Source organism: Amblyomma mixtum, chromosome 1, assembly GCF_055824585.1.
Source record: "Amblyomma mixtum isolate Tamu chromosome 1, ASM5582458v1, whole genome shotgun sequence".
Classification (NCBI taxonomy): domain Eukaryota; kingdom Metazoa; phylum Arthropoda; class Arachnida; order Ixodida; family Ixodidae; genus Amblyomma; species Amblyomma mixtum.
In genome coordinates this window covers 29,292,068-29,307,838 of record NC_143012.1, presented here as the reverse complement: position 1 = coordinate 29,307,838, position 15,771 = coordinate 29,292,068, and the positions used below count along the sequence as shown (strand labels likewise).

Genomic DNA, 15,771 nt, shown 5'->3' with positions numbered 1-15,771 from the left:
CTGGCGACATCCGATGGAATAAGCCTTTTACCATTCCTGTTTTCAAGCCAGGTGATAAAAATTAATGTGATAATAGTAGGCTGATGTCATTGATCTGTGTAGCATGCAAGCTTCTAGAGCAGTTATCTCGTCGAATATCATTCATGACGTATCTTGTCACCTTTCAGCTCGTTTTTATTTTTTTCAAGTCACCACTGTTTGTAGCGTGGGCGCTGATGCGAAACACAGCTATTTGAATTACTAACCGATCTACATCAGTCCTTCAATCACATTTGCCGATTGAAGCAATTTTCATCATTTATTTTTTTCCAAAGCATTCTATCGCGTCTCCCACAATAGACTTAATTTACAAGCTTACTTGTGTTAATTTGCCGAGCACCGTCATTAACTGGATCAAAATATCTTTATCTAACCTGGTTTAATCTGTCGTAATATAAGTATATCTCCACTCCATTACCGATTAAGTCTGGCGTTTCGTGGGGCTTGGACCGTTACTCTTCCTTGTGTACATTAATGACCTAAATCATTACACCCCTCCCCCTATGTAATGCCCGCGAGGGCCTTCAGGTTATGTAAATACAGAACTGTGCCGTGGAGCTCTGCGTCGTCCTTGTGTTCCCGGAGTGTCTACTTCAAGGTACGACGCAAATCCTAACTCGTTTAATTCTCGGTTGGAACCAGCTGGGAAATGTTCCATAAAGCCCTGCCGCGGTGGCTCAGTGGTTACGGCGCTCGGCTGCTGACCCGAAAGACGCGGGTTCGATCCCGGCCGCGGCGGCCGAATTTCGATGGAGGCGAAATTCTAGAGGCCCGTGTACTGTGTGATGTCAGTGCACGTTAAAGAACCCCAGGAGGTCGAAATTTCCGGAGCCCTTCACTACGGCGACCTTCATAGCCTGAGTCGCTTTGGAACGTTAAACCCTCGTAAACCAAACCAAACTATTTGAAACGAGTTATAAGTCTCGCCTCCTCTACTCAAAGCGAGAAATTTTACACGGCAAAACCATGCTGAAGCACATTTGTTGGGAGAAAAAAGTCCACGATACACACGGTTCAAATGGGACCGCTCCCCCAACTGCCTTCTGAAGAACAACCCATATATCCGCCCTGGAAACTTTAATCTTTTCGAATAATTCTTTTCACACAGACCTGGGCGCCAGGGCGAAACGTTCTGATTGGTGGTGTGTGGCGGAGGCCGTACTCAAGTTATTGTGTGAAACAGGCCTGGATACCCGTCTGTGACCGCCTGTGCACTATCTACTTCGTTTACACATTACATGGTTTACATTTGTGTTTTCATGGAGCCCCTACTCCAGTATGTGTTAATGACATGAGTCGGTGTGTGTGTTCAAGACATTAGTTTCACGTGGATCTGCTCACCGCGATGCGAGTGCCAGCCAGTGTGTGTGTGTTTGCGTGTGGACATCACTCATGAAACTCATTGTATTATGCCATCATCAACCTTCATTCGCCCTTTCCTCCCCTTCCCTTTCCCCTGTGTGGAGTAGCAGGCCAGGGCCATGTTACCACCGGCCGACCTCTCCACCTTTTCCTCTCATTAAATTCCTTTCTCTTTATTTCTCTCATCTAACCTTGCAGTCTTAGCTACCTTTGCTCCATTAATATCCACCGCTACCACCACCATCATCATCATCAGAATTCTCGAAACTAGGTCAGACGACGCCCTCTGTCACCAACTCTATCCTTCCGCTCTCTCAAGCCACCTCCCCATTTTCCGTCTGGAGCAGCCCCGGATAGCAGCGAAAGCCGTTCACGCGCCTCAGAAGCCTTCCTGTTTCCACCCCGTACGATGTTTGTGCAGGCATATTCTGACACGAAGTCCACGTGCCAACTGAGCTTGTTGCACGGAACTTTCGTCGACTGCTGGTGGCCGCTGCCAAGGCCAACGAAGAACTGTGCCTTACAACTGGATGCACAGTGTGAACGGAAGCAGACAGGGGCGTGGTGGAAGAGGCAGCAGCCTGCGCGTACAGAACCCGACGGCCTTGTCGACGACCCTGAATGAGCACACAACTGTGACCCACTTTCCTGCAGCCGGCCGCCACCGATAAGCGCGCGTTCACGTTGCCGGCAGACCCCCCCTGTGACGTCGCTGATAACTGGCGCTCTGCAAGACCGGGGAAACACCAGCTCCGTTATCTCGCGTCGGGGGAATGTAGGTGGAAGATATGGCGGGAGGCTAAGATAAGCGAAAAGGGGCTGTGGTCGTAAACTCTTCTGAGGTACGCCTTTAAGCTTCCTATTTTGCATCTCGTGTCAATAAATGGAAGGAACAAACACGTCAGGCTCTAGGAGGTTTGATACGATACCATGATTTGAACCTGCGCACAACAGACACGACAAAATGAAGAGTGAAAAAAAAAAAATGGGTCAGACCACGCGGTAGGGATTATGTGGGTGCTTAACGTGCCGAAGCGACACATCGGCTATGAGGGATGACGTAGTGGAGGGCCTTTTGCGTTCCGCCTCCATCAAAATACGGCCATTTCGGTTGGTATCCAACCCACGACCTTCGGATCAGCAGCCGAACGCGAAAGCCATATATGGTAGGGATTCATAACGTGTTATAGCGCAATGTGGACAAAACTAAGGTAACCATGCACAGGCAAGCTCTGACAACTAAATTTTAATCAACTGGATTAGAGTATTATTGATAATCAGAGCTTGTCCATGGTTCCCTTCTCTTCATATGTCTTGTCATCCTTGCGAAGTGACACGTAATGCGTCTGACAGAGTCCTTCCTATGATATATATCAGGAGCCAGTTGTTTCGGTACGTTCAAATCGAGTGGCGCTGACCATAAGAAGTTAGCTACTTATTTGAAAAGAACTCGTCAAAAAGTATTCGACGTGCTCACTCCCAGTTTCAGTTCATTCACTTCGCATTTATAAAAAAAAGGCGCGCGTAATATTCGCAAACGCGGTTTCCTCATGTAGATGTGCACTGCGCGATGTCAGAGCACATTCGAGAACCCCAGGTGGTCTAAATTATACGGCCTCCACTATATGGCGTCCTTCATGGTCTGTGTATCCTCAATTTACAACTTACCTTTGGTGAATATATTTGTTTTTTCAGTGGTTATCGCTCTCGGCTGCCGACCCGACAGACACGGGTTCGATCCCGGCCGCGCCAGTCGAATTTCGATGAAAGCGAAATTCTAGAGGCGCGTGTACTGTGCGATGTCAGTGCACGTTCAAGAACCCCAGGTGGTCGAAATTTCCGAAGCCATTCACTACGGCGTCCCTCATAACCTGAGTCGCTTTGGGACGTTAAACCTTCGTGGACGATATAAATTTGTTGTCCTAATTAAGCTGCGGTGGTTTGAGTTCCGCACAGCAAATTCGCTGTGGTTTTCCCGCTCTTTCCTTTGGGTTCAGGCATGATCAAACTTATCGTTTGTGTCGTGCCTTTTGCACAGAGTAACGGAGCGGGAACTGCCGTAATGCCATGCTTATCGGCTTGCGTTTCTTATCGGTTAATTAAATGTCATCGGTGAATCCACGCCCATCAAAGCGTCATTGATGAAATGCTACTGGGATTTCCCTTCAGAGCATCTCAGTTCCAGTTATTCACGCTCACATCGACGCATTTTAATTATAATGCGTCGATTCCTAACCTTTGAAGGTGCTTTCCTAACCTTTAAAGGTTAGGAAAGCCCTGAGACACCTTTAAATAATTCGCTCTAAGTACCTGTTTCAGCCTTCACTGCCAACGTTGCAAGGGCATGCTCAACGCGCTTTTGAAAGTGCGCTCCGCTCTTTTTTTACTTAATGGCCATAGGAGAAGTACTTGTAGACCACGCCCAGCCTTCCAATACGAATAACAAATTGCAGACTCTACAGCAAGAGTTTTAATTATTCCGGCAAGACATACGCGTGCTGTCCATTTCACGATAAAAGGCCTAAAAAATATATATTTTTTAAACGTACGATTTATTTGTGATGTGGTTGTGTACTTTTATTTCGCTCGTTTTGTGTAACCCAGTTTTGCTGCTTATGCATGTATTTCGAACAGCTGGCTCATGTAAAAAAGTTACCGCATTCGCGACAACTTGAGAAGGCATTTATATGTTGGGTTACATTCACAAGAGAAAGAGTATATAAGATCGTCCGCTCTGTTTTTTATTGAGCATTTATTTACTGTTTTCCTTCATATAGTAGGTAGTTTTTTAGTACAACTATTTTGCGCGGGTTTAAACATTTTTTTTGTTCTCTTTCTGCATTGGAAAGACTGGTTGACCCTTCATTGTCACTGTTTCCTGAGACTGAACTCTTATTTTTTTTTTGTCAAGATGTAGTTGAAGCTTAACTATATGCACCGCAGTCTGAAAAGTAAAGCTGCAACCTTTTCCTAAAATTTTCCTATAACCATAACAATTCCTATAACTTTATACAGTCTGGATATACAGTCTGGAAACAGTCTGGAAACACAGCCTGGATTTAATGTGTTCTACCGCGGGAGACGGAGGCAGCGGAAGCCGCAATTAAATGTTGATAAACAGCGTAAAAATAGAAATGAACCAGAAAAAAAGAAAAAGGCTTTCCGCTTGAAGGAAGGCAGCATCATGGAGCCGGGATTTCCTTAGTCCCACATCCCAGGCAGTAATATAAAGGCCGGGGCAAAGATAAACGAACTGGATTGCATGTCAACTGAGTCATAAACCTTCCACCTTTTCTTCCAACGCACTTCGCTCCTCCACTCTATAAATATTCCCACGCAGCCGCGGACGCCTTTGACAAAAGAAGGAACCCGCATATAATGTCACGGAGTTGTAAAGGGCCGAACGGAGAATGTCAAGGAGCACGTTTCGCACCGATCGCACAATCGCGGTTCGAACGCACCTGTTGCATTTCCATCGAGCAAGTGTTTGCTTGCATTAACCGACGCCTTAAATGCATTACAGACCGACGTGACTGGTCGCTTGCGGCATCGTCTGCAGTATGACCCATCCACCGGCGCCGCATCGACATGACTCATCTGTACGCAGAAATATACTACGCATGCGGAGAGGAGGCAGCTGCGGCGAAGCCGCCAGGAAGAACGAACATTAAAAGAAAAATATATATAAAAGGAAGCGAGGGAGAGGAGGCGGAGGCGGCATCTTCTCGCCGGCCGGCTCTCGCTATCGCATTGCGCAGCGCAGCCAACGGCCGCTGCCAAGTCTCGTCTGCTTTTCGCGCTCAACAGGTCGCTGCCTCACGCAGCCGTCGCAGCAACTCGCTACGCCGTAAAATAGACGAACATACGCCGCGGAGCGGCGTGGTAGTAGAGCAGCCGCTCAGCTTCTGAAGGTCTGTTCCTTTTCCGCCGCGCGCACGATCATGGCCGGCTGTCGACTGCTCGTACCGCCTTCTCTGTGCCGTCGTCTGCTAGGCCTAGGCGTAGCAGCGTCCAGGTCGTTGGACGGGTCGTTGGACCTGTCTTCGCCGCCTCGGCGCGGTCTCAAGTCTATGTACGGCGGCCGCTACCTTGTCACTTTGCTGCCCGGCCACGGCATCGGGCCCGAGATGATGTCTCACGTGGAGAACGTCTTCTGGCGCGCCAAGGTTCCCGTGGACTTCGAGAAGGTCGAGGTCGACGACTCGCCGGAGTCGCTGGACAACGCGCTGCTCTCCATACGACGCAACGGCGTGGCACTCAAAGGAAACGTGGAGACGCAGAACCCGCTCAACGTGGAACCGCGGAACCTGGCGTTGCGTAACGGACTCCAGCTGGATGTCAATGTGGTCCACTGTCGAAACCACCCCGGCATCCGGACCAGGCACAGGGACATTGACATCGTGGTCATCCGACAGAACACCGAAGGTGCGTGTGCTAGTTGGAGCCTGTGAGCAGCGGTTTTTTAACCGTAGTCTGGATTTTTTACCCGTAGACTGGTAATGGTATTTTTTTTTAATATTTGCTATCGCGCTTGTCAGTAATTGCATATTCGCGTGTAACGCCTTTAGCGTGCATTTGTGCTTACACTTGGTCTATTAAAGTGCGCAGTTTTTCATTTATGAAAGGATGATTATTAGCGAATTATGGCAGTTATAGCTGGTAAACATCCGTTTTCTTTGTAGAGCTTGTCTGCTAAACGTAGGGTATTAACAACACTCGGATGAATGTCCGCCTGTGCTGTAACTAGACTCAATAGTGGTATCTTGTAACACGGGTGATTAATCATATGATGGATGTCATCGAATTAGCTAGGTGATGAATATCTAAATTAACGAGCTTTAGCGAAATAATTGGTTTATCATAATGGCGATGAAGTGAAAACTGCTACATTTACGTAGCAGTTGTGAATGCTTTCGAATCGTTTAAGTGGATTTTCATTCGTATAAGGGACTTTCAAAATTTAATCGTGGAGCAAAACTGTTGATTCATTAAAAAATTCACAAGTAAATTCTAAACTGTCCATATCAAATCTGGCGGAACTTCAGAGCCTATTGACCCTTTCAAGAATTTTTTTGCTCTTATCTCCGGTAGCGGTATGGCTCATTCACACGCGTACTGAACACGGCGTCGACGACGCTATCAGCACCTTCAGCGTAGTGATTTGAGTCGGTGATAAAATATCTGATTTCAGCAAGGTGCTCTTTGAGCGATCTTCTCTGCATTAGGCGTAACCTGGGATTGTGCATATTAATTTGATTTCTGCAAGGTTCTCATTGAGCGATCTTCTCCGCATTAGGCGTAAACTGGGTTTGTGCATATTAATTTCACAACCTTTATATAACACGCTTAAGGGCAGCTAGGATATCCGCTACCACTGGTGACAGCAGCAATACTAGTAAAAACATCTTTATTAGAAAAAAACTATAATGGGAGATAGACTATAATGCCAGTTTATATGAATCTGCTGATACTGCGGGGAAAAAAGATATTGGATTTGTACAGCACTATTGACTGATTTCACTCTGTATACATACAGTCGAACCTCGTTGTAACTGAACGGTTTATGGCGAAACGATGGATGTAACGAAGAAATGACGATTCCCTTTGGAAGTTCGGTCAACAGGGGCTGTAACGAAGCTACGGCTATAACGAAGTAATCGCCGGGCCCCTTCAACATAGTTTATAACAAGGCTCATAGGTGGACCTGCCCATGCGCGGACCAACTGCGCATTTTTAGCTTCTGCGCACGCTTTGCGTTATCTGTCGCATATTATTCTTCAGTTAATCACGATTTCATTGAGACCACATAGGAATGTAAGATTCAACTCACTAGCTAAAACTCAACTTCTTGCTTTTGTTATCCCGACGCGAAATATTTCCTTCTATGTCTCAGGCAAGCAGGCTTCGAGTGTTGTGCATCAAACCACGTCAAGGACCTTTATAAACTGCATTAGAGACGGTCGTCGTAATAATTGTTTAATGGTTGTTGTTATATACTCGTAATATTTTATACGGAGGGAGAATAACAAATTAAGCTTTCCATCTCTTGCCGACACGTATTTGAAGAAAACACGGTGAACGTAATAACAATGACGGGAATGTGCATGTTGGCCTACATTCATGCTCACATAACTCTTTTAAGGTTTTTCTATCCTGCTGATTCCGGTATGACGTTAGCCAGTCATGGCCAACACAATCAGTTCATGATGTTCTTGGTTTTGGCGCTCGAACATCATGTTCACCAAATCCCTTGGGGATTTGGTGACTTGATTGTCTGTTGAAACATTAGCGCAATGAGGTAGTACGTCTGCACGGTGTACGACGCGGAGTCCTGTACTCGGAAGTAATTGCGCACAATCTTTGACTTGATCGCCTGTTGAAACGTTAGCGCAATGAGGTACGTCTGCACGGTGTACGACGCGGAGTCCTGTACTCGGAAGTAATTGCGCACAATCTTCGTAGGCGAATACAGCCGGCTGGAGCACGCCAGCGCCCCTGGGGTGGTGGAGAGCCTCAAGATCATCACGCGCCAGAAGTCTACCGAGATCGCGCGCTACGCCTTCAACTACGCGCGCACCCACAAGCGTAAGAAGGTCACCGTGGTGCACAAGGCGAACATCATGAAGCTCTCGGACGGCCTCTTCCTGCAGACCTGCCTGGACGTGGCGCGGGAGTACCCGGACATCGCCGTCGAGGACATGATCATCGACAACTGCTGCATGCAACTGGTGCGCAAGCCCTCGCAGTTCGACGTCATGCTCGTGCCGAACCTCTACGGCAACATCCTGGTCAACATGGCCTGCGGACTGGTGGGCGGGCCGGGGATCACCTCCGGCAGGAATTACGGCCGCGAATACGCCGTCTTCGAGACGGCCACTCGAAACACCGGCAGCCATCTTGTGGATAAGAACCTGGCCAACCCGTGCGCGACGCTGTTCGCGGCTGTGGACATGCTGAAGCACCTGGGACTGCGCGACCACGCCTACCTCATCAAGGACGCTGTGGAGAAGACCCTCAACGAGGACCGCATCCACACGCAGGACCTGGGGGGCATGGCGACCACGACGGACGTAGTGGACAACGTGATACGTGAGGTGGAGCGACATACCACGGTGCCGCTGGACAACAGGCCGCACGTTAGCGCTCGAGCCTGAGACTCTTGCACAAGTTGTTTTGGTTGTTGTTGTGGTTGCTGCTGTGCGCCCCAGAGTAGGGGATAGGAATTAAAGAAACAAAGTTTATCTGGTCTGCGACATGTGTACGACCTCTTCGACGATACTGGCTGAGCATATTGGCTTAATTAGCTAGAAGTAGTAGGATGGCTTGGCGGGTTGGTGTGTGTTCTGTACCGATTCAAATGAATGTGGAAGTATTGATCTCGCTGTGCATTGGAAGAAACATTTTTCTTCATCTTTTCTCCCGCTAGACTTGGCCGAAAGCAAGGCCTATCTGAAAACTAAAGACTCGATCGGTTACGAACGCTGTTCGACCTTCAGGGCCCTCCGGGTGCCCATCGGTGATACAATGGGTACAAGCTTTCCGCTGGCCTGGTGCTCGGCTTAGCGGGGCTGAAATGCTTGGGAAATTGGTGCGACTCCGTCTTATCTAAAAGCAAATGCCTTGTGCCATGGCGCTCTTTAGCAAAAGAACTGACGTCATAAGAATACGTAATCATTTCCCCGCATATATGTATGAGGAGCAAGGTTTTGGAGCGTTAGCTCTACTTCTCGCGTTTCAAGCCTCCGAGTTAGGCTGATTCCACGGATAAAATCCAATATGGCGGCCTCCATAGCAACGACATTGTATTAGACCTTTAAGCACTACTACTCGCGTTTCGGGTCTCAGCGTTATGCGTTATAACGCAGATCGTAACCCAGTAGTTGTGACGGTAACCTAGGTGGTTACGCAGTGGAATAAAATAACAGGCGGCAGCGTGATGCCTGTGCACCACAACTAAAAACTAAACTATGTCGATCTAGTGTGTAGATTCTTGTCTGGTAGACGTCAAAGTCGGGCCACTTAGTCCCGATATTCGTGTAAAATTTGTGGGCCAACCGCGTCGCAGAATGTTCCGGGTGGTGGCAAACGATTCAGCGTTTCGAGCAACATAAATGTACTTGTTTAGTTGGAGCCTAGCTCGCGGCAAGGATTCGAACCGGCGACCTTACATATGTTAGGTGTGTTAATGCTCGATATTCGATCGCTGCCTCAGTGTCGGCTCATTTCTTTAGTTTCTAAGTTCAATGCCGAAGGATGTTTTCGTCCCTGGGCGTAACTATGTGTGTTCCTTTTCGTATGTATAGTGTCTGTACGACAGAAACGGGATTCACGTGCGCTGACCAAAGATGGGCCTGAACTGCCGCAAAAAAAGAATAAATAGACACTATGTATGTTTCTGAGGTCGTGGAAGTTTTTAAGGAAATATGTGCAAGTATGTTGCAATAATCACTTCGATCTTATATTGTCACGTGGCGTTGACGGCAGTATAGCGCTGTCAGAAAGACGGTGAAGTGCTTTTGAAAGAAAGTGCGACACGGACTTTCGCTCGTAAAGTACTGAACAAGTCTGCGGCGCGATAACAAGAAGCGTGCTCGTCAGTCGTCGAAGAACAGATTCATCGCCGCTCTCAGCCGCGCTCAGTTTAAACAGCTTGCAAATAACTTTCGTGATAAGGTGCCAAAAGCAACTACAAAAATCTCCAACAACGCAGAAGCAGTTGCGCGTGGATGCGGTCATGAGAGATAAGCCTTGTCCCATCTTTGCGTCACTAAGAGATAAAGCCATGTTCTGGCGTCATTGAGCACAGACAGACATTGCGAACTTTCGCGGCAGTATGAAACAATTTGTTCAGTGTAACCTTTGACTCTCACGTTCAAAATCTCGGAGGAGGGTAGGTTGCGAAACATTTCCAATCCCTGCGTTTGGGATATCAGTATGCTATTTGTAAACGATACAAATACTAAGTGAAGCACGATGCGACAAAAAGGTAACATTGCAACGAATCTGATAGATGCGCGTAGTATTAAAGATATCGTGAGGTGTAAATTCTAGGCTACGTTGCTATGAGTCTTCGCTCTTTCTTTTTCTTGTTGTGCGTGTAAAGGGCTTACAGAAATAGGTTTCAGCACATTGGGCTTAGAGCGCTAGTATGAGGCATCATGGCAGCTTAAGCCTCGAATATAGTTTATCACGGGCTACATTCAATCGCAAGCCTCACACTTGCCGTGTATCTAACCCCCGTCACAAAGAGGGAACCTCTGAAGCGTGCAGAAGTCGCTCCTCTGAGTGGCCGTCATCAGCAAGCAGAAACAAACAAACAAAAAACTGTTTGGTCTGCTCGACGCTGATGGGGCCATTCGGAGGCTAGATAGCGATAAGAGCTTATTGAAGGAGTTGGCTTGGGTCCTATATATAGCGGCGGCAGTGAAAATGGGGCCGCGGGTTAAGCGGTGCCAAAATTATTATTCATACATTTATTTATTTTACCCTCAAGGACATTGCCATTGTTCATGATGGAGTCGGAGCGGAAGAGGTTGTCTTTTACAACCTCACTCTATATTCTGTTCATGATGGAGAGCTGGTTGTTCCTCTGGTGCATTGGACGTATACAAAAAGAGCGCGGCGCGCGAATTGTTTTACGCGACAAACGTAAACAGCTAGTTCGGCCGAAAAGCAGTCGGCGTAATAGTAGTTGTGAGCACCGCGTGTCAGAAATAAGCGGGCGCTGCGTAAAAATTGTCGCAGAATGTTCCGAATAGTGTCATACGATTCAGCGTTTCAGAAACTTACTGGTTATGTTAGAACCTAGCTCGCGGCAGGGATTCGAACCGGCGACCTATAATGGGGGCTGCGTAAAAAAGCAGCATCATGGGCGGTTTGTGTGTCCACCAAGTTAAGTGAGACTGTTACTGCGTCATTTCCTTTCCTCAAAAAATCCGAAGGCCGCCGCGGTGGCTCAGTGTATCGTGCTCGGCTGCTGTCCCGAAAGACGCGGGTTCGATCCCGGCCGCGGCGGTTGAATTTCGATGGAGGCGAAATTCTAGAGGCCCGTGTACTGTGCGATGTCAGTCTACTGAATTTTATCGGCCATATTTTCTTTGCGGCAACCGACAGCTCTTTACTCAAATTACCGTTTAGCCAAGTGTGGTGCCAAGAAGTGCGGTAGAACATTTTAAAATAGAATTTATTGATGTGGGAACACATCTGTATGAGATGGGAGTCTCATCTGGCAACCATCTGGATTTCCGCAGCTCGGCGACAAACATGGCGGCGCCCATCGAAGCTGGACGTCTCGCTTCGGACTGAATTCTCGTTATTGCTGCCTTTTTCAGTGCGTTCATTGGCCATAAATGGGGCGCCGGTCTTTCGCTTCGTCTCATCTGGCCTATAAGAAAATGTATAAGTGATAAATTTGCTTTATTTTAATAATTAGAGTGACGATTCTGCCGCTTCTGGGCTTAAGTGGAGAGTCGGTTTGTTTCAAGGAGGATCCTCCTTGGTTTGTTTACAGCAATGGTTCCCGTCCTGACAACCAGATGGCGACACTATAGTCTGAGTTTATTTTTGCGTCTCTGCTAACATACACTGAACTAAATGTGGGAATGTGCCGGCGTTTAGCGTACGTATAACTAGGCACTATAGTATAACTATAAATATTCATGTGATTTACAGAAAAAGCGAGCGGTACGCCTTCTACAGTTTACTAGAACAAAACGTTCGTTTCTGTGACATTGGGGCATACTAACGGTACGTAGTATATTCACTTATGCTTCTACAAAAAAAAGACTACCACCTGCAGCAACAAAATGAAGTTTGGGGTCGCCACCATGCATTTTTACGCGACTTTTAACGCCGAAATAAAGTATAAATTCCTGCCTAAACCGGGAGCAGTTCCCTCGTTGTTGATGTTATAGGGTGCCAACTACCAGAATATGCCATTATTTATACACTCATCTCGGTGAGTAGACTGACCCTGTCCCTCATAGCCTGAGTCGCTTTGGGACGTTAAACCCTAATGAACCAAACCAAACCAAACCAATCAAAAAACCGGAAGGCCCTCACGTTTGGCAAGTGAGACCCTGGCAGGCCGTTTCCGGTTTGACACTTGTTCCTCCCCAGTGATCTGTCTTTTCGAAACTCGTATTCACTCACCTGAATATCATGGAGTCATGCTTATATACCCATTAGTGGCGAATGGGTATAATAACCAAAGTTCTCTGAAAAATAATGGGGCTGCGCATGCGATATCTATAGCGAGTAATAAGAGATGTGGTTGCAAAACATCTTTACTGTAAAAACGATGGCAAAAGTTCTGGAAATCACCGCTCGAAATGTATATGTAATGTTGTTTCTTAAAGTTATTGCTTTAACATAGTAATAACGTTTAGAAGACTGTATTAAAACAATGTTGCGTTAAAATAGCGTTTTCTAGGTAACTTACAACGTTATATGCTGATGTGTTCTCCAGTCGGAGTCTGAGGCAAAACTGTTTATTCAGAGAAAGCGTACAAGCGGGGCAGACAGTCGGGATAGAGAGAGAGAGTGCAGAGTTCAGTGTCCGCGTGTAGCTTCGTACATGCATATGGTACGTGCCAGGACCGAAGAGCCGCGGAGACGCGGGGATGAGGTGTTGAGCGAAATACGATGCTCAGGCCAGACAGAAGGTACTATACAGGAAGCGGCTCTTGGAGCGGCAGTAGTGTGATACACAATTGGAGCGGCAGCACCACGATACACAACACTCCTCCCCCCTTAGACGTAGTAGTCTCGGAGGTGAGAAGGAAACTTCCTCTCTCGGGCGGAGCGTCGAGGAACGGTGCCGGTCGCCGGAGGAATTCTGTCGGAGGTATCCGCGTTCTCTGAGTTGGAGCGGCTGTGCCCGGGTTCTGGTGAGTCGGCGTCTGGCTCGGCCGAAGTGCTAGCGGGTTGTTCGTCCTGGTCTTCTGACTCTGAATTCGGCTCAGGCAGTTCGAGTTCAGGTGCACGGTGAGGAAGATCGGGTAGGTTATAGTCCCTCTTTCTAAGGTGGTCGACGTGCCTACGCCAGGACGTACCGTCCAGTAGTTCGACTTCATAGGACACTGGTCCTTTGCAGGAACGGATGGTCCCTTGCTCTTCCCTAGTCCTTCAGCGAAGACTTCTGGGTATTCAGAGACGGCGTTCAGCAAGGTTAGCGGAACTTCGATTTGAGATGCGTGGTTTATTCCGCAGAGCGATATTCCCAACGCAGAAAACCAGTCTCTCCCCAACAGGCTGGTGCCATTTCCTCGGACAACGAGAAGTTGAAGTCGAGTGCTCTTCGTTCTGTATGAGACGGCAACTTCCAATGATCCCAGAATCTCCAAGCTTTCCCTTGTATAGGAGCGCAGCTGTAGAGAGGATGGCCTTAAGTCTTGCCTTGACAGCCGAAGTTTCTCCATGGTCCTCTCGCTGATGATGGTGCAGGCGGCCCCGGAGTCAACCTCCATGGTTAGAGGCCTACTGTTTATCAGGACGTCCACGCAGACTGCCGGAGAAGTGATGGTGTTGGCACCACTCGTAGACTTGCGGTCTTGAATTTCCCGATGAAAGCTGACCGATGCCGTAGAGTTTACGTCTTGAGCTGGATCAGCTGATTGCAAAATTTGATGGTTGCGTCCACGAGAGTACTTGTTTTTGCGAGAAAACTCCTTTCGGTGTTGACCAGGCATGGAAGTTTTTTCTTTTGCTGCTTTCTTCCTGCAGGCCTTCTCCAGGTGACCTTTGTTGCCGCAGTAGCGACAGATGGCGGAATGATAGGAGCAAGTACGAGCGTCATGCTCACCGGTGCAACGCCAACATTGATGACTCGGAGGATGGGCGGGCTTGCCGTCCGGGCGCTTGGGGTTCCGTTGCAATTGATGCGTTTCTGAGGGGACCCTTGAGCGGCGAACCTCTTCTGTCTTGGCTGCTGCTTCTTCCGCAGCACGTGCCAGTAGGATGGCCTTCGACAGCTTGAGGTCCGGTTCAGCCAGGAGACGTCTTTGGATAGGCTCTTCACGCAGGCCACAGACTAGGCGGTCGCAAAGAAGTCGATCCAGCCAATCCCCGAACTCGCAGTAGCGAGCTAACAGTCGAAGAGCGGCGAGATATTCCGGCACCGATTCACCAGGTTGCTGGTCTCGCTTGTTGAAGCGGAATCGTCCCATGGTGACGGACGGTTTCCCGATGAAGTGGGTGTCGAGCAAGGAAACGATTTCTGAGAAGGGAACCTCCGAAGGTGCCTTGGGTGCGCACAGCGAGCGCAACAGAGTATACGCGTCGACGCCGCATACGCTGCAGAGGAAAGCCCGTTTCTTCTCATCGGACTGGATGTCGTGGGCTTGAAAGTAGAACTCGAGGCGTTCTAAGTAGACTGGCCAGGAGGAAGGCTCGGCGGGCGAGAATTCTCCGATCGTGGCCGAAGGCAGAAGCGCTGCCATGTCGACGGACGTGCAGGGCTGGAGCGGATCCAGGAGCTTTGCCTGAGGCGGTCAGTATTGACTGCAATTGCGCGCTGGGGATCACGGCGATCCCATCCTCGTCGCCAGGTGTTGAGCGAAATACGATGCTCAGGCCAGACAGAAGGTACTATACAGGAAGCGGCTCTTGGAGCGGCAGTAGTGTGATACACAATTGGAGCGGCAGCACCACGATACACAACACTCCTCCCCCCTTAGACGTAGTAGTCTCGGAGGTGAGAAGGAAACTTCCTCTCTCGGGCGGAGCGTCGAGGAACGGTGCCGGTCGCCGGAGGAATTCTGTCGGAGGTATCCGCGTTCTCTGAGTTGGAGCGGCTGTGCCCGGGTTCTGGTGAGTCGGCGTCTGGCTCGGCCGAAGTGCTAGCGGGTTGTTCGTCCTGGTCTTCTGACTCTGAATTCGGCTCAGGCAGTTCGAGTTCAGGTGCACGGTGAGGAAGATCGGGTAGGTTATAGTCCCTCTTTCTAAGGTGGTCGACGTGCCTACGCCAGGACGTACCGTCCAGTAGTTCGACTTCATAGGACACTGGTCCTTTGCAGGAGCGGATGATCGCGGGAAGCCACCGAGACCCATGTGGCGAAAAATTCCTAGCAAAGACTGAGTCACCAGGCTCAAACTTGCGGGTTGGTGTAGCGCGGAGTTTCCGCGACAACTGGTCGCGTCGCAAGTTGCCTTCCTGAGAATCAGGGTGCAAGTAGTCTAGGGCGGACTTTAGCTGACGTGAGAACAGTAGCTCCGCCGGGCTTCTTCCTGTAGTCGTGCACGGCAGCAAGTGCTGCTGGAACAGGAAACGACTGAGCTGAAGTTCGATGTCGCCCCCTTTCAGTCGTTTAAGAACTTTCTTTGTTTCCTGAACGAAGCGTTCGGCCTGTCCGTTAGAAGACGGGTGGTAGG

General features: G+C 48.8%; 2 protein-coding genes across 2 annotated transcripts; one reads left to right on the top strand and one right to left on the bottom strand.

Annotated features, from left to right (window-relative positions):
* The first annotated feature begins 5,157 nt into the window (after positions 1-5,157).
* LOC149365906 (isocitrate dehydrogenase [NAD] subunit gamma, mitochondrial-like) lies at positions 5,158-8,642 on the top strand. Its single transcript, XM_089547123.1, has 2 exons — positions 5,158-5,826; positions 7,864-8,642. Exons 1-2 carry the CDS (start codon positions 5,343-5,345, stop codon positions 8,553-8,555), a joined length of 1,176 nt encoding a protein of 391 aa, XP_089403249.1. The 5' UTR covers positions 5,158-5,342; the 3' UTR covers positions 8,556-8,642.
* A 4,877-nt stretch (positions 8,643-13,519) lies between these two features.
* On the bottom strand, positions 13,520-14,840 carry LOC149365905 (uncharacterized). Its single transcript, XM_089569421.1, has 2 exons — positions 14,313-14,840; positions 13,520-13,540 (listed from the first exon to the last, which is right to left on the bottom strand). The coding sequence occupies exons 1-2, from the start codon at positions 14,838-14,840 to the stop codon at positions 13,520-13,522; spliced, it is 549 nt and encodes a 182-aa protein (XP_089425547.1).
* Between the last annotated feature and the right edge of the window lie 931 nt (positions 14,841-15,771).

What these genes read in the sequence shown, in the direction of transcription:
- LOC149365906 (XM_089547123.1), top strand. Translation starts at nt 5,343, where the DNA reads ATGGCCGGCTGTCGACTGCTCGTACCGCCTTCTCTGTGCCGTCGTCTG. An exon ending in CATCCGACAGAACACCGAAG is followed by an intron (nt 5,827 to 7,863) that starts GTGCGTGTGCTA and finishes CAATCTTCGTAG; the next exon opens with GCGAATACAGCCGGCTGGAG.
- LOC149365905 (XM_089569421.1), bottom strand. Translation starts at nt 14,840, where the DNA reads ATGGCAGCGCTTCTGCCTTCGGCCACGATCGGAGAATTCTCGCCCGCC. An exon ending in CAGCAGCCAAGACAGAAGAG is followed by an intron (nt 13,541 to 14,312) that starts GTTCGCCGCTCA and finishes CTGAATACCCAG; the next exon opens with AAGTCTTCGCTGAAGGACTA.